Source organism: Pundamilia nyererei, unplaced genomic scaffold (genome assembly GCF_000239375.1).
Source record: "Pundamilia nyererei isolate P.nyererei 1_Seehausen unplaced genomic scaffold, PunNye1.0 scaffold00001, whole genome shotgun sequence".
Classification (NCBI taxonomy): Eukaryota; Metazoa; Chordata; class Actinopteri; order Cichliformes; family Cichlidae; genus Pundamilia; species Pundamilia nyererei.
Genome location: NW_005187402.1, coordinates 9,184,172 through 9,210,873, shown reverse-complemented (window position 1 = coordinate 9,210,873; position 26,702 = coordinate 9,184,172). Strand labels below are relative to the sequence as shown.

At 43.7% G+C, this 26,702-nt stretch overlaps 4 protein-coding genes across 5 annotated transcripts in view; all 4 read left to right on the top strand.

Moving 5' to 3' along the window:
- On the top strand, positions 1–10,617 carry LOC102208183 (SLAIN motif-containing protein-like). 2 transcript variants are annotated; one of them, XM_005719736.2, is made up of 9 exons: positions 1–375; positions 734–1,390; positions 4,133–4,269; positions 5,876–5,995; positions 7,191–7,331; positions 7,450–7,776; positions 7,911–8,054; positions 9,024–9,321; positions 9,591–10,617. In XM_005719736.2, exons 2-9 carry the CDS (start codon positions 738–740, stop codon positions 9,643–9,645), a joined length of 1,875 nt encoding a protein of 624 aa, XP_005719793.1. In that variant the 5' UTR covers positions 1–375; positions 734–737; the 3' UTR covers positions 9,646–10,617. The 2 variants fall into 2 exon arrangements, with proteins under 2 accessions (XP_005719793.1, XP_005719792.1); XM_005719735.2 differs by having other exon boundaries at positions 729–1,390.
- Positions 10,618–11,053: 436 nt separating this feature from the next.
- On the top strand, positions 11,054–19,457 carry znf711 (zinc finger protein 711). Its single transcript, XM_005719733.1, has 8 exons — positions 11,054–11,213; positions 12,262–12,345; positions 12,441–12,541; positions 14,617–15,480; positions 15,573–15,719; positions 15,819–15,998; positions 16,293–16,427; positions 16,606–19,457. Exons 3-8 carry the CDS (start codon positions 12,463–12,465, stop codon positions 17,784–17,786), a joined length of 2,586 nt encoding a protein of 861 aa, XP_005719790.1. The 5' UTR covers positions 11,054–11,213; positions 12,262–12,345; positions 12,441–12,462; the 3' UTR covers positions 17,787–19,457.
- A 5,315-nt stretch (positions 19,458–24,772) lies between these two features.
- The window catches only part of LOC106456118 (formin-1-like), a 17,066-nt gene continuing 15,136 nt past the window's right edge, over positions 24,773–26,702 (top strand). Inside the window, exon 1 of the mRNA XM_013908894.1 lies at positions 24,773–25,319. The gene's annotated coding sequence lies outside the window, so the exon portion shown is untranslated. The remainder of the gene's footprint in view (positions 25,320–26,702) is intronic.
- kctd12b (potassium channel tetramerisation domain containing 12b) lies at positions 25,316–26,696 on the top strand. Its single transcript, XM_013908888.1, has one exon. It carries the CDS (start codon positions 25,594–25,596, stop codon positions 26,443–26,445), a length of 852 nt encoding a protein of 283 aa, XP_013764342.1. The 5' UTR covers positions 25,316–25,593; the 3' UTR covers positions 26,446–26,696.

Below are 26,702 nucleotides of genomic sequence, written 5' to 3'. Positions count from 1 at the left end.
TACCATGTCCTCCCTCGGGGAGGCGCTTAAAACAACAGGAAAACCAGTAGAGGGAGGAGCGACCGCTGCTGCAGGTCTCCTCACTGAGCTAACTAAAGTCCACAATCAAGCTAGTTAGCGGGAGCGATGTGGTAAACGCTAGCGGTGATGCACTAGCAGTAAGAGACCATGGACTAGCTCGCCGCTCAGTAAGATAACTCCAGAGGGTTATTGCACCGTCTCGACAATCACTATAATCACGCAGTAGAGCGTTTCACCTGGATGTAATTAGCTTCTTCATTCATGCGCTCGTGCTGGTCCACGGGGGATTTTGAGCTGTGAGTGGCGGGCAAGCTCAGTCATCTGCTCGCAGGGGACAACACGGCTCAGTCACCGGTACGTTTGTTTTGTTGATAGCGTGCTAGCTGGCTAACAGTAACCAAGGGAGTTCAAATGTTAACGTTTGAAGAGATGTAAGAGGTGCGACGGAGTCGCAGTTGCAAGGATGCACTCATAGTGTATACATACATGTACACATAAATAAAGTGAGAAGCGTCAGGGAACTAGCGTGCTTCCGTGTACTGAAAGCTTTGTGAAGTAGTCAGAGAACGCTAACATATGTGTTTGGGTCACTTTTACGCTATTGAACTGCTGTTGTGTTGCTCAGGAGCCACCAGGTCCTAGTTTAATGGCTGTAGTCATTTAGAGTTTTTATTGGCACAATGTTAACTGAATGTTTCTCCTATCAGAGCAGCAGTATGGTGGTCCCGGACAGTGCCAGCGTGGTGCCTCAGCCTGACAATGGTAGTCCGACTGGCCTCACGGAAAACTCCGAGCCGGGGTGCGAGGTGGCAGGAGAGGGAGGTCAAGACCTGGCAGGGGTGGAGCTGGAGGAGGTCCGAAAGCTGCAGGAGCTTGTGCGCAGGTTGGAGGTTCAGAATGAGACCCTGCGCAACAGGGGAAGCAAGACCGTCATCCACAGAGGAGCAAACAGTAACCTCACAGCTGCTGTCAACATCAACAAGAGGCTGGCTTGTGAAGAGGTGACAAACCTCAGATTGGAGCACAGCAGCAGCCAGCTGGACAGCAGGGACTTGATGCTGTCACCTCCTCAGGACAGCAGCAGTGGAGAGGAGATGTCCCCCTTGCCTGTGGCTAGCAGGCTGGAGGAAGAGGATGATGAGGAAGAGGAGGATCGGGGTCTGTGTGGCGGCTTCCTAAAGTTGACCAGCAGCAACGGAGCAGCACAGTCTCAGGGCCAGAGCCAGACGCCGGAGAGTCCGTCTCAGGAAAGTTATGAGTCAGAGACACTTGCAGAGAGCGACTCAGGGGTGGACCAAACTGCACTGGATGAAGTGGATGTCCTAGATTTGGATGATGAGTGTGCAGACATAGAGGACGAGGAGAGCTGGTACGTCTCATTATCGGCAATGCTTTCTCTGGGTGTGCTTTGATCCCACTTGTTTGGGTACAGCCAGCATCTATTTGTGGCTTTAACTGTGTGGCTAAACATGTGCAGCAGAGATGGGGATAAAAAGTGATGTTCGTACAGCAGCAGCTGCGAAGAGTTACCTCCAGGGGAAGCTGAGCTCTGAAGTCACATTTAAAGTTTCAGTCTATAGGTAGAGGAGCCCCTTTAGCCACATGAGTCATTTGTGCCTTTTCATTTTAACCTCTGAATTCTTCAGTGTGTTACTCCCCCACAGGGCAGTGACTGTGTAGCATGAGGCTGTTTGGGTTTAAAATTAGACTCGATTCTGAGTTGATGCAGAAACTGCGGTTATTTCTTATCCCACACAAACAAAGTGTATTTAAAAGCTCAAGTCGACACCTACTCCGATTATTTTTTTGTAAGCAGGAGAGAAAGTATACAGATTCTTAGCATTTCGACAAGGCATAAAATATTCAAGAGCAATTAGGAGAAAGTAAAAGAAAGCAGAGTCAGTGGGGAGTTGTTTCTTCTGTCTCAGATTTAACCTTGAGTCCTCAGACTCGAGTGACATGTCTGCTACCTGTTTGACAGCTTAGTCAAACACAAAGGATGTTCTTTTTTTTAGTTCTAGCTGTCTGACTCAAGCATAAATAAAAAAAGGTCTTGTATCAGGTGAAAGACTATCCTGTTTATTAAAAAAAGAGACCACTAATTTGACTTAACCCAGTCAGAATAAAAAGGATATATCTGGATGTAATTAATATTCAGCCTTTTTAAAGCCTGATCTGTTTTGAACGAGTGTGACCTTTACTTGTTTTGTTTAATTGGCTGATAGCAATTACCTAAAAATAACATTAATATGGGGCTATGCAGGAGATCAGTCTAGACATGAGTGTTCATTCTGTCTCACAGTATTGTCCTAAACAGGTAGCATATTGTGTTCACTTTAGCAACTGAGGATCTGGGGATTTAACAGCCAGACCACTCATGACTTATTTTCAGTTTTACATAATTAGCCATACCATATGTGCTTTGTGGGGTTATCATAGCCAAAACATTAAGTAATCCTAAACAGCAGCATAATCTGATCTGCTCCGGGCTGAGTGGGGCTGAGTGGGTCCGCGTGGCTGAACTACTTTGGTTGGGATTGCACAGCATGTGATTTGAGCCCCCCCCCCTTCCACCCTGTGTAATCACACCAGAACAGGGGGCCAAAACAGAAGGCAGCTACTGCAGTACTTTTATATTTATTGTTTTGAACCATTACTTTGTGAAAAGATTAGTAAAAGAAACCCATATTCTTGGGACAACATTTGAACTCACCAAGTTGGGTAATTTCTTTCTGGCATGTTTGTTTACTTGTTTTAAAAAAAACTAGTTCAGACTCATAAAACTCAGGGGCCTTGGCTTCAGTGCTCCTAACTTGCACTTGTCACGCTGACACAGTGGAGCAGTGACAATGGCTGTTGCTGCTCTCGACTGTGAAAGCATAAATATGACACAGCTGAATATGTTTTGTTATAATATCACTTTGGGGTTTATTTACAGTTATTACAGGATTGGTTTAAAAGTGTAAGAGACTCCTCAGTGCCAACATTGTGTTACGGCAGCTGTTGGCAGTGTCCTGCATAAATGGCAATAGCAACACTGTGAGCAAAACCGCACTGTGAATGGATCAAAAGCAAACAACATTGTTCTGCATCAAACAGCGGGTTTGTGCTTCTACTAAGAACCACCCTCCCCTCCTCTCCCTGCGCAGAGAAGCCGTGCTCTCTGTGCAGGACGTGTGACCTGAATATTGCTTCCTGCATTGTCGCTCATTCCAGTGGGAAATGGGGTCCTTTTGTGTTTGCCCAAATGGGAAGATGATTTGTAGCTGATTGGTCCAGAACCAGTCAGTTTGGGCCCTTTTGTGTATCCGACTCAAAGCATCAGCCCATGTGATCAGCCACTTCAAAGCTTGTGGTGACTAAATGGCTGTTTGCTCTCACTAAGGCAACGTTGGACACATTGCGGAGGAAGCGTCTGACACTGCAGCTGCATAAAACTCATTTTTGGCTGACACTTTTGTCCTTAGTGGATATTTCTCATGTGTTTTTCATGCTGTAGAATGTAGCTCAAAATGATAGCGGGACTAAAAGCCACAAAACCGTTCCATCCACATCTGTGCTCAGCTGCTAATCTGAGTTTGACTCCGTGTTTTAGGCGTCTTTGGATGTGAATTTTGCATTTAACCAAAAGGAAATGAGGCAAATGTAAATTCAAGGTTGGTTCCGGCTTAAGCTGTGATAAAGATGTTCACAAGTACCTGCTTAAGATAATTTCCCACTCACTGTTTGCTTTGATTACATCATTGAAGTCAAACACAGTAACAGCCTGGTTGTTTGATGTGGGATCTTTGCTGCAGGATACTGTCCTTCTGTTGGGGAAAACACTGGGTGGCTGGGCGTTAGCATATCATGTGCAATCTGAGGAGAAAAAAAAATTCTGTTTTACATGGCTTTCACATCCACTCTTACCTTGCATAGCTCACACAGCAGCAGTTCACACTAATCTCCAGCTTGCTCCTATTTAAATGTTCTGCTTCTCAAATCCTGGCAAACACTGCAGCATGAAAGCATGATCAATATGAGAAGGATTAGACTGACTTCTTTATTCTCACTACTCTTCATTTCCCACATTTAGTGATATGCTTTTCTCTTGTGTGCTGCTTCTCTACAGGTTATATGTGTCTCCTAAAAAGCAGGTAGCAGATCCAGGGCCAGACTCTCCACTGAAGTGGTGTCGGCAGGTCCTTGACCATCGCAGCCCCGAGACCGAGATGGCTTGCCGGACTCTGATCAGTCGCTTGGACCAGAGTATGCAATTAGGATAGTTTACTATAACTGAAGAAAGTCTACTTTGTTTTTTGTTTTGTTTTTTCTTAAGAGTGCTGCATGGATGATGCATTTTTGTAGGGCCGATCCGGAAGTTAGCTTCTCTCTTTTTCCATGGCTTAAAGTGTTGTGCAGAAAATAGAGCCTGTGGGAACGCAGTCACCAAAAGTAAAACACTAATGTTAGGCTATAAAAAAACAACAACAACCACTTTACCATTACCAGTGCTGAACTGTGTTCAGTGGGATTACTTTTAATGTCTTCCACAATTTCTGTAGTCTTAGTTAGCCATTTGTGAGCAGGCATCTTGTTCTGGACAAATTAAGGCTTGAAAATTTAGGAGTGGGATATTTATTCACATATTTATGTTTAGAACAAAATGTGAAAATGTCTAAAGCCTCTGCTAACCACAGAAGGTCTTTCCTTATTCTGCAGCGCTCTATTCACCCTCAGGTGCCAATGCTTAGATTACCAATCTTTCACGCTGTTGAACACTTTAAGCAAAAGAGCTTTGCCTATTCAATAAAATTAGTATCTGATGGTCTTTGATTTGTATCCCTGCCGTATGGTTAGATTATGGTTCAGCAGCACGTAGGCAGCTTCGGCCTGCCAATCTACCTGCAGTTTGGTAGATGGGTGCTGTGTCAATAATATGTGGTACAACCGGTCCGTGGGCAATACTTGCTTATGCTGTTGTTAGTTCACCAGCCATCTACGGAGAAGAGCAAAGTTTTAACATGCAGACAGCTGAAGTGAAAGAGTTTCACTGCAGTCACTGTCTGTACTTTTCTTACTCTTTTCTCCACACTTCTCCCATTCCTGGTGAACTTCACTATCATGTTCTGGCTCACTTGTTAACCAATTGACGTTTGACCGTCATCCACGTCGAGCAATGTGCATTTGGGGTTTTGGTAGACTACACGAGAACAGTGTGTAGGCAAATACCAAAGCAGACGGACACAACTGTGAACGGTGGTAGAATAAATTAAGCATTAGAAATTCTAGGCCTAAACCAAGGTTCAGGCACGTCATTCAGCACATTTAGCACCCCAACTTTACTTACTGCTTACCCCTGCTGTGCACAGGGCTGTATAACAAAGCCTAAACACTTGCCGTGAATCTTACTACGCCTTTCAGTGTGGATAGAAGTTTGCATCTGATCCGAAACACCCCATTCATTATTAAACCTGCGAGCAGCTCCCTCATCTTACATGCTGCAAAACCTGAACAGCAAAGCTATTCACACCAAGGCTGAATGACTACATGAAGTCATGGGTGGGATTGGATTACCTTCCTCCCAGAACAGCTCGTGTTTTTAAATGCCAGCACCAGGCCACGTATCCACCTGGATCATTCAAGCTTCAGAACAAGTCATTTAGCATGCGAGGTGCATGAATCAAGTTTTTAAGAAAGAACGAACAAACAAACAAAACAAGAATTTATTTAATTGAGAAATTTTAACTATTGTGAGAGCTTTTTCTGAGGACATTTTACAAGTAACTTGATAGTGTCACATTGTGTATACAATAAGTACTGGTGTATTTTCCTTCCTGAGAACATGTGATATCTTCTGTCCTGTCGCCCGCAGCATCTCGATGGAGGAACATGTACAGCAGTCCATCAGAGGCGGGCTCGGCGGGCTCAGGCCTGATCTCTCCTGGGTACCACAAATCAACTAACAAATCCCTACTAACCTGTGGCAGTTCAGGTATGGCATGACATTAACACACAGTGCTTCTCATTTTCCCTACAACACAACAGTGAGAATAACATCAGTTACTGTAAGGATGTGGGTCTCACAGCGGTCTGACTGGTTAATTTTAAGGACTGCTTTAGCATTTTTGCATGTTTGAGCTATTTTACATATACTTTACATCGCTGCAAACCATTCTTCAAAGGTTTCTGTAAATGTTTATTTCATTTAATAACTGTTATGGATAAAATTTGCAAATACGGTCAGAAACAGTCGATGGGCATTTGTCCACACTACATTTGTGTACAGCAGTCACTTTGGTTATTTAATGGTATTAATTCCTTATCTTAAGTATATTAACTTCTCTTATTAAATTAAATCAAGTTGATCTGAGCCTCAAATAAGCTAAAACTAAGGTGTGCCCTGCAGATAACACTGGTGTCCTTTGGAATATGGTTAGTAATTATGTAAAGTGTATGTTGTTTGTGCTCCCGGATGGGGCACAGACACACAATGACAGTGTTAACATATGTAATATGTATGGTATGCATAATTTTGTTCCTTGAACATGTGATTGCAGTTGTAATAGTTGCTTTGCACATCATTTCTCACAGTTTTTTCAGCCCAGCAATGTCAGTGTTGCTGTGGAAACTCCTTTAATAACAAATCTTTGCGTGAACTTGAAAGTGCTTGGAGTATGTGTGGTGATTCTATCTAATGCCAGACTTTTTACATAACCAAATGCTGCTGGGTGATGTCGTCTCGCATTCATCAGGCATGTGTCAGGCTGAACTTTGGCTACAGCTTCCCAGGGCATCATCAGCAGACTGGGCTTTATAGACCAGTGCTGTAGAACAGGCTGTGGGGAGACAAATTAATGTCATACTGTTAATTCTAAAATTGTGGGCCCACTTAGATAAATTGCATATTTACTTTGTGATCTTGATGAAAGGTAGTACTGCATGCATTAGCCTGGGTCTGTTGCGTTATACCTCACAAAGCTCCATTTTTATCAGCCTGATTTTATGCTGATCAGCTAATGTCATGTTTAAAGTTGCCACTATCAGTATGCATAAGAATTTAAATATCTTGCTGTATTAGTGAGTCATAAGGAAGTAGTAGGTTTTGGCTGTGGTCAGTATTCTGTCTATATTCTGTCTATATCGGTGTAATTCAGCTTACTCTAACAGGTATTCTGCTTTGTTTAAAGGCGCCACAAGCATGCCCTCAGCTCTGAGTTCCCAGTCCTCCATAGACAGCGAGCTCAGCACATCAGATGACTCCATCTCAATGGGATACAAGCTGCAGGATCTCACAGACGTCCAGATCATGGCTCGTTTACAGGAAGAGAGTGAGTGTAGAAAGGTTATAGCATTTTGAGTGGCATCAGCTGATTATTTGCATTTATAGACGTGAGTTTTGCTTGACTTTTAAGTTGTTTCATTTTGACCTGGTATTTCCGGCTCCAGGTCTGAGGCAGGATTGTGCTTCTAGCTCAGCATCTGCATCGCGCCGCAGCTCCACAGCGTCTCTGCAGTCCTTGCGCCGGGGCGGTACGTACAGCGACCAGGAGTTTGACACTTACAGCCTGGAAGATGAAGAGGATGACTTCTCCATGCCCCAGCGACGGCATCGTTTCACCCCTTCGCCATTAGGCTCACCACGGTGCCTCTCTCCCTCGACTTCTAACCACGGTCAGGAATACAGCAGCCATCTCAGGGCCCCACGCACAAAAGGACCCAGGCGGTCTCTCCAGGGCCCCAGTGCAGAGCTGCTTAAATTTGCAAAGAGTGAGGGTAGGCTATAACCAGTGATACTTAAGCAGTTTTACTCTAGATAAGGGACAGCCATGGAGATTCTTCTGTTGTGACAATATACATTTGATTGTAGTTGTGTGTGTGTGTGTGTGTGTGTGTGTGTGTGGTTCCAGAGGAGTTGAGGCACAGCATGCCTAATCTGGCTCCCCGCACCAGCCTACGTTCCCTGGAGGCAGTCAGAAACAGCCGCAGCATGGAGGCTAACCTCCAGAGCTCTGGCAACCGCATGTCTCCCCTGACTCACTCCCCCTCCACAGGTAACCCCTCCTCACCTGGTCCCCACCACTCCTTAACATACTTTGTCCTACATTTCCTTAGAGATAACTCTTTGTGGTGTCACTTTAATCCTACAATTTAACCTGATCTTCACCTCTGCATGATCACAGGAAGAGTTTGACCAATATATATATATATATGTCTTTGAAGATCATGAGCAATGTTGCAGCACAGGGCCTGTTTTTATTTAGGAATTCATATATTCTATTATTTATCAGTCTAACTCTGACAGTACCATGCAAGCCATCATCTATAGGTTTTCACTGGATACTTGGTACTTTTTTAGTACCTACTTGGCTGGGGTTCCAAGCGATCTACGAGGTCACATTCAAATGTGACCTCAGCAGATTGCACGTCACCGATTGGCTAATCAGCGGCATCACTTGATGAGTCATGTGAGGGTCTACATCATAAAAAGGAAACTTTTCATGAAGTTTCCTTTTCAAAACCCGTCAACGAGGAAAACCGCTACAAAGAAACGACACTGCGGTCCATGAGTCTGACGAAAAGCCACAGACTAAGCAGCAGGTATAGCATCGCCTCGAGGTGCTACTTTGTTGTAGAGCTCGTGTCGCATACAAGTGATGTCACGGGATGTTTGCCCGCGTTGCTATAACGACCCCATGCACATTAGGTTTTACTCAATTGTAGTGGAATACGGTTTGCGTCAAGCCGATCCGAGCAGGTACTAATGGAAAAAGGGTATACACTATTGGTCACAGCTACTTGCAGTTCCACAATTCTTTCCTCACCCTCTTCCCTGACATCCCCAGGTAACTTCCTTTCCACTCACCTGCTACATGACTGCACCACTACTCTGATAATTCAGTACTGTTTCCCTAAGCTTGTCTACAACTCCCGTGTACAACAAATGGCCTTACAGTAGCTTTTATTTACTGAAATTGTCTTAACGAAGTCATCTGGATTGAGATTTTGTTCTGTCACTCAAGGTATGGTTTGCAGTCGGCTGCGAAGCAGTGGCCAGTCTCCTCTCTCCCTGCGGACTCCAGTTAAAGCCGTCACTCCCGTGGGCTCTTTGGCAGGTGGTCGTCAGACTTCCAGAGGCCTACCTGTTGTCCAAGGACAACAGGCAGGAGGGAGCCGCAGGGTCCAGTCGCCAGGTTCTGCTAATGGAGGAAGCTACGTACCCGGCAGGGCTTCAGTTGGAACCGGGAGGCCCGGGGTAGGACGAGGTCAGGCTGCGTCTTCAGCCTCCACTAGAAGTAAACTTTCACAGCCTCAGAGGAGGTGAGTGCTCCAAAAAACACTCTTAAAGGAGCTCTGTGTAATTTCAGGAAATCCTTCAGCTGCAAAGTGAACTGCAGTTAGTGTTCTACTACTCGTGGTTGCACACAGCTCATGCTTTCAGTCTGTGTGCAAACTAAGCACTAAAAACCGTGCAGTGTAGTAGTGCACATTTAAGGAATGGTGAGATGATGATGATGAGTATTTCCCATTATGCTATAGATACTTGGTTTCTTCTGTGAATTGAGACTAAGCTCCTCTTTTATTGACAGGTCTTTGGGCATGGCCAAAATCTCAGATGAGTCCTGGAAAGATGGCTGCTACTGAGGTCTCCTGGCAATGAAGGATGTTCACTGCTGCAAACATCACCCCGACTTCTCCCCGTTACCTCTAAATACAAAGAAAAACAGTCACTGTGTTCACAAATGTGTCATACAACCCCCCCACCTTATTTCAGACTGGAGCGCTGGGCTGCACTGGATTTGTAGTTAATCTCTTTCCCTCGCATGAAACACTGTCAACCCACACAAAGAGAGGATGTGTAGGCAGACAAGAAGACACGTGCACACTCGACTTGTTAATACGGACCAAATCTGAGCTTCCAGAAGATATGCTTGTGTCAACTTTACTTATTTTTCTATGGTATTTGTGAGAAACTGCTGGAATATTAAGGGGTGTATTACTGTTCTGTTGATGTAATTGATATGAAGACAGTTTAAATGAAGATTTTTGCCAGTCTGTTCATTATCTGTGACTTACTCTAGATGAAGGTGCTGAGTATCGCATGCTTGGTTTTGTTTTTTTTCCCTGAGCCCAAATGCCTTCTCTTCATTCTATACCTGCAATATGAGAAAACTTTCATGTCTCCCTACAATTATCTTTGGATTTCTGAATGTTTGAGTGGTTCATAGTGAAAATTATCTTTAGATTTGTGTTGTATTTGTGTTTTGCTGTTTGCTTACACGGCAACACAACTCCTGCAAACCACACTGCCCTTACGAATTATCATAAAGAAGGAAAAAAAACATGGGTTGTGCCAAGGTGCATTAGAGCTGTAATTCCTTAATTCCAAAAGTAATTTTAAGTTGGTAAAGGTACTGTTAAAGAGTTTTCAAAGCATTTTTACTGCATATCTACATTTCAATTTTAGTGTCTGTTGTTGGGAAACCCACTAATAACAAATGTTTATGCACAAAAGGCCTCCTGCCTTAGTCAGCTATGCACCCTCATGAAGAGTGCCTCTGAATAATTAGGAGCTGTTATGAAAACGATTAATAAAGTCTACCCTGAAACTCTAAATGCACTTCTGGTCATATTTAATCCATGTATGTTAAATCGTGGTCTGTTCTGTATGAAAGGCTAATTAGTCACACTATGCAGCACAAGCAATAGCAGCGGCAGTACCGTTACCATGTCCCGGATATTTCCTGGGTGCGTGACCAACCACTTCTCAAATGAGTGCTCAACTACTACCCACCCCTTGTGACAAAATGGCCTACAGGCCTCATCTTCGCAGGGAAAGTCTGAGCGCACACAGTACAAGCACATAAATGTTTATTTTATTTGTTACTGTAGTAATGTTTGAATTTCGCTCCTCTGAGCCCGCTTTAAACATGTCCCGATTAAGAGAATGACTGCGTTAATGTAACTCTGCTCTCTTATGCATGACGCAAATAGTAAGGGATCAGCGGTAAACGAGGCCACGCATTGTCTGCCCCCCGCCCTCCCTCTGCTTGTCAGGAAGCAAGCTGATTGGCCGAGGCCTAGCAAAGAGTGCCCGGGGATCCAAAACTGCAGGCCGCACTTAGCTTACCGTCAAAAATAAACCAAAAAAATAACAGACAAATCCGAGAAGGGGGAGAAACGCCGATAGAGTCAGAAGATAACGTTATCAGGTAAAATTATTCTGAGTCGATCAAAAACGAGTGTGGAATAAGACGCATGGGCCCAGTTGGACGTAGCGGGCCTCTTTCAGCCTTTTCGAAAAACAACATGGAAGATAATGCGGCACAAGCTGCACCACCTAGCTTAGCAGGCTAGCTAGCTGACCGGACGGCAGTCGCCGCACAAAACAGAGCGAATTGCAAAACTAGTGATCTCATTGGTCATCGTGGTTTGTTGTATGCGTTTGGGACTACATATGCATTATAACATTATGTGTAACCGTTGCTTACATCGACGTATTGGACTGGTTATCGCGCTCCTTGAATTAGCCTTTATGCTAAAACAAAATGGCGCTTTGAGACTCAGCCCTAGCTTCCTTGCTAGTTAGCTCCGGTGGGTGGAGGGCGGTAGCCATTGCATAACTGTGGTAGTTTCAGTGGCGGCCATAAACTCGGGAGCATTTGTGATTTTTGTGTAGATACTTAACACTACAGTACTTGAAAAACGATTAGTGCAACGGAACTGCATTTGTTTTTGTTTTTTTTACCCCAAAAGGATAAATATGTGAAAACTAACAGCCACAACACCGCTACAGACCGCTGTAAATACATTTGCTTCATTTTAAATCGTCATGTGACGACAGTGCATTTCCTCCCACGAAATTAAGCAGGAGTCCTTATCCAAAAGCTATCAGAACCGCTGCATGCGAGCTCGCCCGCCCTGCACACTGAGTCTTTTGTCTCTGCTGCGCTCCGGCCATCAGGCTCAACCAGCTCCAGGTGTATATAGCGATCTGTCCTCAGGTTGAAGCTGCATGTAGTACCCCTAATTGGCAGCAGAGGGAGGCAGTGGTCAACAACAACAACGACTGTCCACGGTTTAAAAATAAGTTTGTGTTCTTTATATATGGCTTACGGAGGTAGATTTTGCAATAGAGACTAGTGCTTTTCTTATGAACCCAACGCCAAATATTTGTGCATTTCTGCAAAAAATGAACAGCTGGTGTTCAGTTATAATCCCAAGATCATGTGATAATTGTATTTTCTTTTACTTTGTCAGAATAATTCAGTATCTTGATGGAAGGAAGCACATCAGATATCCTGTTGGTTTTATTGTAAAGATTTTCTGTCGTCAAATGTGAAGGTATGTAATACTAACTGCATTTTTTTCCCTTTCGGTTTTATTTTTAGCAGTGTATATGAAGTAAAGGTTAATGTAATCTGTGCTGCAATTTTCAGTCTGTTTTTACGGAGTGAAGACATGGATCAAGGAGGAGGGGTGTTAGAGCTGCACACTCAAGAGCTGAAGATGCCCCATGCTATGATCATGCAAGATTTTGGTAGGCAAATTAGCAAGAGAAATTAATACACGTGTTGTATTTGGCATTTAGCTGGAGCAGGGCGATATGACCAAAAATATTTTATCACAATATACATTTGGAAATTTGCGATAACGATATAATTGACACGAGACAAAATACTTTACAACTCCACAACTTTATTAGTGCAAAAAAAAAATCCCCATCAATGTATTTTCACTTAAACAAGCAGCTGTTTTTTATGTGCAAGTTATATAAAATTTTAACAGTGCAAATGCTAATTCCTCGCTGACAGTTTAACCAAAAGGCATTTCCAGTGGAAATTGGCCGACATATCCTCAGCATAACCATGTATAATATCCACAAAACCTAAAAAGAGGTTATACGCACACAATATGGTAATATTATGTTGAAGCACTACATATCACTCCGCGAGGCTCCTGCCTACGATAGCCGTAATGCTCCAACAATCCATCAAGCGGTGCGGCTTCGTAGCTTAGCAAAGTCGTACTGAAACATTTGACAGATTTTCGAGCGCCGTGTACATAAAATCGTTTCGAGGTCGGTAAACACAACCAGAATTCATACATAAGGCACACGGGATTATAAGGGGCACTGTCGATTTTCAGAAAAATCAAAGGATTGATTTTAAGTGTGCCGTATTTTCCAAAAAACACGGTAATAACGACGGCCCGCTAGGATGCTCTACCAAAAATAGTGCTTTGTTGTGTATCTGACAGACGAAAGCTAAACCAGTTCCAGACCACTGAAATTGCAGCATTTTTGCAAACCAATTCTGGTTCATCCGTTTCATTCAACGCTCCGGTTTCGCTCTTCTTATTCTCCGTCGCCGCCATGCTTTTTCCGCCACGTGCTTATGAAAACAAAGGCACTGCGCATTAGGGCTGGGCCATATCATACCGTTCACGGTAATACCGGTATAATTTTGGGCAACGATAGAAAAATGAAATATCGCGATAGAATATGAGTAAAACGCGCATGTGCAGTGCCTTTGTTTTTATACGCACACGTCGGAAAAAGCATGGCGGCAAAAGCAAATCGTTGAATGAAACGGATAAACCAGAATTTAGCTTTCATCCGTCAGGTACACAACAAAGCACTATTTTTGGTAGAGCATGCTAGCGGGCCGTCGTTATTACCGTGTTGTTTGGAAAATACGGCACACTTAAAATCAATCCTTTGATTTTTCTGAAAATTGACAGTGCCCCTTATAATCCCGTGTGTCTTATGTATGAATTCTGGTTGTGTTTACTGACCTCGAAATGATTTTATGTGGTACACGGCGCTTGAAAATCTGTCAGATGTTTCAGTGCGACTTTTCTAAGCTACGAAGCCGCACCGCTTGATGGATTGTCGGAGCATTACAGCTACCGTAGTCAGAAGCCTGGCGGAGTGATATGTACTGTGCTTCAACATAATATTACCGTATTGTGTGTGTGTGTGTAGAACCTCTTTTTAAGTTTTGTGGATATTATACGTGGTTATGCTGAGGATATGTCGGCCAATTTCCACTGGAAATGCCTTTTGGTTAAACTGTCAGCAAGGAATTTGCATTTGCACTGTTAAAATTTTACATAACTTTAATGCACATAAAACAGCTGCTTGTTTAAATGAAAATATATTGATGGGTTTTTTGGGTTTTTTTGCACTAATAAAGTTGTGGAGTTGTAAAGTATTTTGTCTAGTGTCAATTGTATCGTCAGTTATATCGTTATCGCAAATTTTCAAATGTATATCGTGATAAATATTTTTGGTCATATCGCCCTGCTCGACTGCGCATGCATGTTTTACCCATATTGTAGCGCGATATTTCATTTTCTTATCGTTGCCCAACATTATACCGGTATTACCGTGAACATATGATGGCCCAGCCCTACATTTCGCTAATATTTAGAGACCAATTTCCCAAAAGGCGCAAGAAACCTGAGTGTCAAGCTAAATAAGGAAGTCAAAGTGACATCACATTGTCATTAGCAAATTTTAATCGTATACTAACAAAAAATGACACTCTTTCACAATTATTTGACTAATATCAAGCTTTAATTGTGATTTTTAAAAACTCTTTATATCATCAGTTGCAGGCATGGGGGGTCTGGCTCACATTGATGGGGAGCACATTGTGGTGTCGGTGCCAGAGGGTATGCTGCTTTCTGATGTCATGACAGACGAGGGCATCCTCCTGGAGCACGGACTTGAGGTGGAAGGTCTGGAGACTCAAGTTGTTCAAGGCCTGGAGACGGAGGTAGTGGAGAGCTTACATGCAGATGTAGAAGGCTTGGAGGCAGAAGTTGTTGAAGGGCTACAGACACAGGTGGTAGAGTTGGAGGCTCAGGTTGTTGAGGGCCTAGAGGGAGAAGTGGAAGTGGAGGGCCTAGAGGGAGAAGTGGAAGTGGAGGGCCTTGAGGCGCAAGTGGTGGAGAGCCTGGAAACTGAGGTTGATGTGGAGGGTCTGGAAGCTCATGTTGTTGAGGGCCTTGAAGAGGAAGTGGAGGTGGAGGGCCTAGAAGCTGAGGTTGTCGAAGGGCTGGAGGTGGATGTGGAAAGTCTGCAGTCTCAAGGTGTGGAGGCCCATGAAATGAGCACTGAAGACATGGTGCCTTCAGAACACAGTGTAATCATGCCTGAAAATATCCTGGGGACTGAAGTTGCAATAGAGGAAGCCCTGGACGCCCATCACCACCATGTTCTGACCTCAGACCTCATACAGGACGCAAACCACCATCATGACGACATGCCAGACCAGGTGTTTGTGGCAGAGCTGCTGTCTGAACACCAGGACAACACACTGGACCACCAGCTTGTGTCTGAAGGGTTGATGGTGACCGAGGCCAATGCCGAGACCATAATCCACGAACAGCTGCCAACTGAGGCTGTTCCCCTACAGACAGATGAGGATGATGATGCAAGGAGTAGCTCCGAGGATTACCTGATGATCTCCTGTAAGATATCTTGGCACATAACACGGCAAACATTTTTTTATAAAGTTACATTTTTTGCATAACCATTGGTATTTGTTTTTTTTTTTTTAAAGTGGATGAAGTGGGAGAAAAGTTGGACATAGGGGACACTCCCCTTGAGATCAGCACTGAAGTAATGGAAGACAAGGACTCCAAAGAGGAGGATGGCTCTGAGGTCATAAAAGTCTACATCTTTAAAGCTGAAGCAGATGATGATTTGGGTAAATGATCTTCAGTACGGTACATCCAGCCATGTTTGTGTTAAAAGTCATATGGCTCATTGAGTTTTTGGTGTTTTTGTTTGTTTTGTTTTTTTCAAGGTGGGACAGAGGTAATAACAGAGGATGATTACCAGAACGGCCATCCTGATTTGGAAGCAGCTTCATCGGGCAGACTGGGAGTTGGCCGTGACAAAATGGTCTACATGGCAGTCAAGAACCATCCAAAGGAAGAAGAAGATGATGAGGATGACAGCGATGATGATGAAGATGAAGACATTGGTATGCCCTTTATATGAAAGGGTTAGATGGGTAATTTTTCCTAAATTAGTAGTTTGAGATAAAACCATGTTCTATGACTGCTGAAATAGATTATTAAGAGGAAGATGCTATGCTGCAGCATTACTGTTTAAATGAGATGCTCAGCAAGATGATTTGGGGTCAGTATGTGTGGCAAATTTGTTTAAAAGACGACTTAGCAGTCAGAGTTTGTTTTGAAAAGTATCAAAGTAGAAATAAGGCAAGGTCATCCATTCTGTTGTTATTGGGGTGTTATGTGTTGCAATGTCTGTGCAGGTAATACAATTGATCAAGTGAAGAATGGAGCAGCTACACCATTTTTGCAAATCCGTGAGGGACTGGGTGCAAACCGTGCTCTCAAAACCAAATCGAAGAAGAAGAAGAAAGGCGAAACACGGCAGTGTCAGACTGGTAGGATCAGCATGTCATATTGATACTGATACATACCTTAAATTGATAATTTTTATCTGTGTTGTCACCAAGTCTGAATGTATATAATTTTATCATTCACATTCGAGGAAAACTTAGAATAATAATGGTTGATTGCAATGTTGCATACTCTCTCTTTTTTTCAAACTTCTCTGTCCAGCTGTTATCATTGGACCAGATGGGATGCCTTTGACCGTCTACCCTTGCCACATCTGTGGAAAGAAGTTTCGCTCGCGGGGCTTCCTCAAATGCCATATGAAGAACCACCCGGACCATCTGCTCAAGAAGAAGTATCAGTGTACAGACTGCGACTTTACCACCAACAAGAAAATCAGCTTTCACAACCACTTAGAGAGTCATAAGCTCCTGAGCCACAACAATGAGCGATCTCCAGAGTATACAGAGTACGCGCGGCGCTACCATGAGTCTAGCCCACTGGGCTCAGACAAGCTCATTGTCAAGGATCGGGAGCCCAAACTGCATCACTGCAAGTACTGCGATTATGAAACAGCTGAACAGGGCCTGCTCAACCGTCACCTGCTGGCTGTGCACAGTAAGAACTTTGCACATGTGTGTGTTGAGTGCGCCAAAGGCTTCCGTCACCCATCGGAGCTGAAGAAACACATGCGCACCCACACAGGCGAGAAGCCCTACCACTGCCCGCACTGCGAGTTCCGCTGTGCAGACCAGTCCAACTTAAAGACTCATATCAAGAGCAAGCATGGCGCAGATCTGCCTTTCAAGTGCAGCCACTGTCCCCAGGCTTACGCTGATGCACGGGAACTGCAGCGCCACATAGAGATGGTGCAGGGCCACAAGACCCACCAGTGCCCGCACTGTGAGCACAAGAGCACCAACTCCAGTGACCTGAAGAGGCACATTATTTCAGTTCACACCAAGGACTTCCCCCATCAGTGTGACGTGTGCGAGAAAGGCTTTCACAGGCCCTCAGAGTTGAAGAAACACGCGGAAACACACAAAGGCAACAAAGTGCACCAGTGCCGGCATTGTAACTTCAATGCACCCGACACTTTCACCCTGAGTCGCCATATCCTATCCCTGCATACGAAGGACCTACCTTTTAAGTGCAAGCGCTGCCGGCGAGGCTTCCGGCAGCCCGCCGAGCTGAAGAAGCACATGAAAACGCACAGTGGTAGAAAGGTATATCAGTGCCAGTATTGTGAGTATAACAGTACGGACGCTTCTGGCTTCAAACGCCACGTCATCTCTATCCACACCAAGGACTACCCCCACCGCTGCGACTACTGCACCAAGGGCTTTAGGAGGCCTTCAGAGAAGAGCCAGCACATAGCCAGGCATCACAAAGACATGTTGATGTAATGTCATTGCACACAAACACACTCCTCTTTACCGAGTAAATCTGTGTCACACACACCCAGAGGTAATTTTAGTGTATTAACAAAGAAATAATGGATGCAGGCAGTTGATGAAGAAAACAACATTATAATTGCTGTTCTGTGTTCTGTGTCGTTTTGGGTCTAAACCTCCTGCCCCCAGGAGTAAATGCAAGAACACGTTTTAGGATGGGGGTTAAATCTGGAAAAAAAACACAAAAAAAAGACAGTGTGTACACTGAGCGGGACAGTTGTAAATTGTCTTCGGTGGCAGAAAAAAATCACATATGAACATATATTCAGGGTTTCAAATGTCTATATTTTTATACCCACTCAGCTGAAATGCTGCAAGATGATGACTGTGTCTAGTAAAACAGAAAAGCGGTGTTTTGGGGACGTCATGCTAGTTCTCCAGACGATGTGGAACGACTACATGAGAAGTTTGCCTCCATAGTACCAACTAGTATCTTGACCTCATGAACCAGCTTTTACCCTGACATTTTTTTGTTTTTTCTTTTCTAATGCTATCTGGTCTTTAATGAACAGAGCCATTCACAAGTTCAAAATGGGTTCGTCACTGATGTTGAGACATAATGCATCTTGAAAAATATGTTTCATTAAATTTAACCGTTAAACTCACATCATTTCGGATTTTCCTCTCAACCCTGAACTCTTGGAGCCCCATTAAACGAATCGTGTATAAAACAGTATAGACTATTTTCAGTTAAATACGTCTTACAAGTTGAATCAGAAATGCTACTCTCTGGTCAGCAGAGTCTAGCATGGAGCAGAAGGGTGGAGTTGGTATGTTAGAATATCCCTTTAGTGTACACATCTCTGACTGGTGTATTATTATTATAATTATATATGACATTGACAGATGGTTGGCTTCACATATAATGACCAGTGACGTGGTTGCGTGTGAATGCCACTGTAAGTATGTGTGATGTTACCTATGACACAGATAACCATTTGATAGCAATCATGCCTTACATCCGTTAGTCTTTATCCTTTAAGCACTGATGCACACCGCTAATCAGAAAATAAGTGATTTTTAACTCTCAAACATGCTGTATCAATGCCATTCTCTCAGAGATTATGTGTTTGAGTCAGTAGAAAGCACTTTAATAATTTTGTTTTTGTATTTTAATGACATGTATGAGAGTTTATTATCTGGGGATATGTATAGATAAATAGATAGAAATATCCCAAGATATTAAACACGTACAGAGCTTTGTGAGTGGGTAAAGGTAAAGATTGTTTTTGAGTGTTATCTCTAATGAGCAGCGATCATTACTGCATCACAACTGAATTGTCATTGAAAGTGGTGGGTGAAATCGCTTATTGTTTTGTTCTATGGATAAGTGATTGGGTTTTGTGTTTTTGTTTGTGCTCACTAACAAGTTTCCCAGACACTAGCCCTACAATCCCAAATAGCCCGACCCAGTCCCAAGCACGGGATTATTTCCTTCAAGTCATTGCTCATCATATTGGCATTAGTCTTTAAAGTATGCACATATGCTGTCTCCATGAAATTAATTGTGGTATATATTAAAAAAATCCCTGCATTTCGTGTACCTTAGTCTATATTTTCTTTCAGTCTGATTGTGGATAAACTACTGGTGGGGAAGAACCAAAATAAACAATTATCTTTTTACCCTTTTTGTCCTTTCTGTCTAAAAAGTAGGAAATGTTAAAAGCTAACAGGGAAATTTACACATAGCTACTGTATTACCAGTAAATCAGTTTGGCTTTTCCTTATTTTCCACGTCAGTGCTTCACCTAGTCTGCGTCTTGCATCCTCGTTTCTCATTAAGATTTTAATACTCAACTTACTGCCAGGAGTACATGAAGGATTGGCGTTATAACTCGCTATTTATCCAGTTTGCATCAGTCTATGTCTTTATAGGACCTAATGATTATCTGAGTTGTAGCTGTCTCTTTATCAGTTTCATGTACATAGTGCATTTTCAGTGATTGTACAACCATCAGGCATTAATAGATGATGAAATATGGAGTAAGCTTCAGCAGCTCAGGTCTAGAGATTGATTGCTAAAGAGAATTCAAACTTTCTCTGCTTCACGAGCTCGTCATCCCACATAATTGTGCTTAAATGTAGGATTTACTGTGAGAAGGCAGAGCAGCACCGCACTCTCCCAGAATGTATATTTTTCCACTTGTGTCAGCACAGAGAAGCTGAAGAGAAACCTGAGCTCCCTTTGGCCAGGCTGCTTTATTTAGTTGTTTTTTTTTTTAACTACTACGTCGGGATCCTGCAACTTCAAGAGCCTCTTTAACTTGGCAAGTAGATCTGATACATACTGTACAAGCTGAGATGCTTCAAAGAGCGATCATAGCCTTGTTGGCTTTGTGCAAGGCTGAGACAACAGTGTGGGGAAAACTACCCGGCGCAGTTGCACAATCCTCAAACATGAGGTGAATCTGAAATAGTCTTCCCCAGCAGGATAGAACCACAGAAGCGAATTTTAGCTTGTTTTATGAACTCGTCGCCTAACAGTCTGCTTATATCTACATCATGTGTGGGTCACAAAACAGGTTTTGTGCGCTGAAATAAAAAAACAAAACTAATGGTCCTAGTGCAGTTTTATTATTACAGCAATTTACTGTTATTATACGTGCCTGAAAGTTAGACAGACTGTAATAGTCTAATTTTTCAAAGAAGCTTTCTTGTCATAATAGAAATAAAAGGTTTAAGAGTGAGCCTATGTGCACAACAGCGAGGCCTTGAACCTAAAACAGCTACATTGAATTCACCCACCATTAATGTCATTACATTGTTGCTTTTCCCATTGTGGTGCTCCCAAAAGGGTATATTGTTTGCAAGTTGCTTGCAGATCTACCTGAAAGCAGGACTGACGAAAAGAAAAACCCCTTCACTTTGGATCAAACACCACATGCAGTCACTGGCCACTTTATTAGGTACACATTCCTTGCACTGGGTTAAATCCCCATTTACATTTAGAGTTGCCTTAATTCTTTTTGGCATGGATTCCCTAATATTTTGGTCCATACTGACACGTGTCAATGTGAATCTCCTGTTCCACCACATGCCATATGAGCTCTGTTGGATTGATTTAGTGACTGTGGAGGCCGTTCGACTACATTGAACTCGTTGTGTTCAAGAAACCAGTTTGAGATGATTTGAGTTTTGTGACATGGTTAACCTGCTAAAAGCAGCCATCAGATGATGGGTGCACTGTGGTCACAAAGGGATAGACCTGGTCAGCAACAGTACTCAGGCAGGCTGTGGGATATAAATGATGTTCAGCTAGGACTGAGAGCCCAAAGTGTGCGAAAAATATCCATCACACCATTACACCACAACCTTTGATGGCAGTATGGATTCATGCTTTCATGTTGTGATGCTGCCAAATTCTGACCCTACTATCAGACCAGGGAGCGTTTTTCAAATCTTCTGTTGTCCAGTTTTGGGGAGCACATTTGATCTGTAGGTTCAGTTTCCTGTTTTTAGCTGTCAGGAGTGACACAAGCTGTGGTCTTCTACTGCTGCAACTCATCTGGTTTTATGTGTTATAGATTCATAGATGCTCTTTTGCATAACTTAGTTATTAAGAGTGGTTATTGGAGTTACTCTTGCTCGAAGCAAGCAGCAGGATAGATGCACCTATTCTTCTGCAGGTACCCCTTATTCTCCTGGTTGCTGAATGTAGTTCTTTATACATCCAACTATAACAAAGGATTATGTCTCTTTTTCTTTTTTTTCTTTTCTTTTTTTTTACATTTTTGAGGTCAGAATTAGGAGGATTTGGGAAGGGAAAGATCTGTAATGAATAGTGGTGAATGTTGAACCCCATTCATCAAAGACATTAATATTTAAGTGAGAAGATTTCATTTGTTTTGGGAGAGAAAGGGGAAACCGCCTCATTTGAAATTTTTTTTTACTAAACTATCCACTAAAAGAGGGAAAAGGAGCGACTCAGGAACAAACTGATTCAATAAAAAAGTTTGGGAAGGTTGTGCGAGGGTGGCTGAAGGGAGTTGACTTTCCTGATTAAATATCCACTTTGATTTAATTATAGTGTTGTGTAGCTATCAGAGTGATTGCTGTCAGCCCTGAGTCATTATTCAATGGTCTCATTATTAAGCAAACAAAAGCATCTTCAGGCTTTATGGAGTACCACAGACGATTTACTTGCTTAGCTGAACGATAACGTTTATTAATACATAAAAAATCTCTGTGACGTGTGTTGAACACATATCCCCTGTCGTGAAGGATCGATGATGCTTCTTAGTGAGGGAAATGAGGGTACGCCGCCACAACAAACACATAAGCGAAATGGAGGCAACAGCTTGACCACTTTGGTGAAATCCACAAAATATCTCATAAATCACTCACAGGTGCGGCTGTCAGCAGAAACTGCTGAGGATGCAGAGATCAATATGCAGACAAATCCTCCCTGAGTTAACTGTTCTTTTGTCACGGCATCACATCGTCTGCCAATTCAGCATGAGGAGCCTGTCGAGTTGGGTTTTTTTTTTTTTTTTAAATTCTGAATTCGTACTTTTTGAGCAACAGTAAGCACATTTTTCCCTTTCCCGCCTAAGTACGCTTATCCTCTGCCTCACTCTCCCATGGGTGTGTGAGCCACTGCTCTGCCCATTTTAAATCAGCGGAGCATCAAACACACGCAGAGTACACCTAACAGCCTCAGACGGCCATCAGTGTTATGAGAATTGACAGACGTACACAGATAATCCAACCGTCGCAGAAGGTCAAACTAATTTATTTGATGTAGTCATTTTTGTTCCTAGTTTTCAGGATCAGTGTAGATGTCTGTTGCATAGATGTGATTGGAATGATGAAATGGGCAGTACAAGGAAGGGGGGGAAAGGTTCTGATTCATGCACAAATACTGTATTTATATTAACAGAGTCATTTTCAGTCACTGGCATGGTTCAGTAGGAGTTAATAACTCCAAATATTTAGATGTGGTTCTGCACTGGAGCGTTTTATGTTGGATATAATTTAGTCTGGACTCCACAGGACTCTGGTGTTAGGCAGCATATTGCTGTTGCATATTTCAGTGAAGATGAACAGCAAATGGAGCCGGGACCGCTCCATCAACTCATTTCATTGGCAGACAGCACTGCCACATTACCTCCATATCCTGTGGTGGCCCACATAACAAGAGTTGTCCAATCCAGACTGTTGCGTGAGGCTGCTGCGCAGAAAGCCAGCTGGAGACCAAAGGCCCTCGGGGAAATTACTGCCAGATTGCTTGGAAAGAGGCAAAATTGGACTGCTTATTTGTCAGTGAAGGGTCTGTGTGGTGGACACAGCCGAAATTGAAAAGACAGGGAGAGAGATTAGGTAGCCTGTTGACTACACGAGTCTGTGCTACCTACTGGCGTCTTTAAACTTTGGTGATTACTCAGTAAGAAATATGTTTAAAAGCTGGGAAGTGCAATTATAATTTCAGATGACATTTTTTTTCTACGTGACTTTAATGACGATGAAGCCCCATAACAGTCTAGTCTGTGCAGTGGGATAATTTCAACATACCAGAAAGCTAAGGGTCAATTCTTTGAATGCAACATTTTCTCACTGGTTCAATAAAAGGAAAGGTTGATCTGGGCTTTTTAATATGGTGTGTTATTCTGCTAGAAGCAGCCATCAGAAGAGCGGTACACTCTGGCCACAAAGAGATGGATATCAGCAGCAATGCTCAGGCAGATTTTGGTTTTTAATTCAATTCAATTCAATTTTATTTATATAGCGCCAAATCACAACAAAAGTTGACTCAAGGCGCTTCAAAATGATGATAAATGATGCTCAGCTGGAACCAAGTGCACACAGTGGACCAGTGTGCAGGGAAACATCCCTCACACCATTACCCCACCACCACCACCAGCAGCAGCCTTAAACATTGATGCATGTCAGTATGGATTTGTATTTTCATGTTGTTTAAACCTAATTCTGACCCTTCCATCTGAGTTTGCAAAATTTGAGATTCATCAGAGCAAGCAAGTCTTCTGTTGTCCAATTCTGGTGAGCAACCTATAGCTTCAAGTTTCCTGTTCTTAACTGACAGAAGTGGCACTCGGTGTGGTGCACATGTTCTGTGTTCAGAGATGCTCTTCTGCATACGTTGGTTGCAACACTGTATGCGGAGGAGCTACTTATGGCTTTCTATCAGCTCAAAACAGTCTAGATATTCTCTCTGACATCTGGCCTCAACAAGGCATTCTCACCCAGGGAACAGCTGGATACTATCTCAGAGTTTTAAAACCTGCAAAATGCACTTGTGATATTGTATAGATGCATGCCTTTACACTATAAAATAGATGATTCAGTAAATACCACATCTATTTGTGACCATGCACTCTGTGTCTTACTTTAGTAAAACCCTGTGTGATATGGGCTGCTGGTGGGTTCTAGTTTCAGTTTCATAGCCGTGCAAGCCGCATGGTCACATCACAGTAACTCAGATCTCAGCTGAGCACAGAGAAGCTTTCCACCTTGCAGAAGAGCAACAGTGAGCCAAACTGTGCTTGTAAATCATTGTGCACAGCGAGGTTCAAATGTGCAGATTTCTGAGTGAAAAGGTATTTAGACTACAGCGCACTATCTCCAATAACAACCCTTTATATCTTTATAATCAGAATTTAAGTTGTTATCAGTGTTTAGGGAAACTGTTTCTTTTAGAGTGCTCACTAGATGTCGCTGTTATCCCACCCCTCTCGCGCAAAGTGACCACACTGATCACTGCGAGCGGTGCCAAAAATTATGGCATCAAACAATATAAGAATTTTCTAAGAAAGCGCGAGGGTTTGAATGTGACCCTGGCAAATATAAGGTTCGGGCAGTGGTGCAGTTTGGCGTTTAGATGGCTGTTTAGTCAGGTCTAGCTCACTGATAAAAACCGACCCATTAATAGACCATTATGGGACAACTTGGAGTCAAATCGCACAATCATAACCGCGACTCCACTGGGAGAATCACGGAAAGGTGCTGTCGGCTTGTTCTTGGAAGACTGGGTGTTTTTGAGCTGAATCACGGCAGAGGCGCGTCACCGTGGGGCGTGGTTAAGCGTAAGAGATAAACGCCGTGTCCACCGTTACGATGCAGTTAAGTTACAGTTTGGCACGAGACGACACCGGAGCGGAGAGTCTGAGCAGCTAACCAGTGCGCGTAAAGGGATGGAGACGAATGAGATCTTTTTAATAACTGTCATAGCCTCTCACTACATTTGGAACTTCGTCTTCTTCGCGTGGATTTTAACAACAATAGAACCTTTAGAGCCGGACTGCTATAAAACGCATTGTTGAAGTTCTGATCCTGTTTGCGCCAGGACACCCAAACGAGATTAGACGAAGAGAAGTCGTAATGAGTAGTTGTGCAAATGGTGCATTTTCTGGCCAGAGAGCTGGTACGGAAAGCAGAATTTCATGCTCAAGCTACACGTCTACCTGCGCGTAAAGGACATGGACACAACGGCTCCAGTCACCGCTTCCTGAATCCCTGCGCTATGTTTTAGTAAGTAAATGAAAAAGCTGTAGTTAGATTAGAAGCAGTGTGGCAGCTTAAAGCATTTATGCGAGCTTTTTTTCTTATTTTTACGCGCTGACAAATAGTGCAGCGCTCCAATAGCACAGGACCTGAAATTTGGCAGTCAAGCAGCCCACACCATTGGCCGTGAAAGGCTTGGAAACAGTTCCAGTGCTGATCCCGATTTGAACTATAACTAAAACAAGTTAAAACAAGTAAAACAAAGTTGCATCTAAGTGGACGAGCGTGGCAGGAGGCGAACATGGCTTTGCCAGATAGTGGCATATCTGCAGAGGAGATACCCTTTCCAGAGATCATAGAGCTCAATGTCGGTGGGCAGGTGTACATAACCCGCTACTCTACACTCACAAGCGTGCCAGACTCTCTGCTGTGGGAGATGTTTACTCAAAAGTCAGCCAAAGGACTGGCCAGGGACACAAAGGGGCGCTTCTTTGTAGACCGTGATGGTTTCCTGTTTCGTTACATCCTGGACTACATGCGTGACCAGCAGCTGGTCCTTCCAGACCACTTCCCAGAGCGCGGTCGTTTGCAGAGAGAGGCTGAGTTCTTCAACCTGCCAGAGCTCGTCAGGCTTCTGGCACCCAAAATCAGCAAACAGAACTCCCTTGGTGATGAGGGATGTCCTAGTGACACAGAGGACTCCTCACCTGGGACTGACACCTCCCGTAACCTCGGCTCTCTGGGTGCTGCTGCTGCTGCCTGTGCCAGCCTGGTGCCCGGCGCCATGGATGGCAAACGTTCTGGGTTCATCACTATTGGCTACCGAGGCTCCTACACCTTGGGGCGCGACAGCCACACGGATGCCAAATTTCGCCGAGTGGCACGGATCATGGTGTGTGGGAAGACCTCCCTGGCTAAAGAGGTGTTTGGGGAAACGCTGAACGAGAGCCGGGACCCGGATCGCCCCCCTGAGCGCTATACATCCCGCTACTATCTCAAGTTCACCTTCCTGGAGCAGGCTTTTGACAAGCTGGCAGATGCAGGCTTTCACATGGTGGCCTGCAATTCCACAGGAACCTGCGCCTTTGCCCACGAGCAGACGGACGACAAGATCTGGACCAGCTACACTGAATATGTGTTCTACCGTGAGTGAGACTATCGGCTTTGTTTCCCCGGTCCCCTCACCCTGTATCCAAGAACCCCCCTCCCCCTCCAGCCTCCAGCCATCCTGTCTTTCTCTCTCTGATGGCTTCTGAACCAGTAGATGTACTGTAGATGTTGTGCCCTTCCATCTCTCTTTACAGCCTCCAGCTTTTATCCTGTGAACAGTACCTGGCCGCTGCTCTGACTCTTCATACCTTCTCTGCAGATCGAACCTGCAGCCTTCCCCTTCAACCCCGAATTCACCCC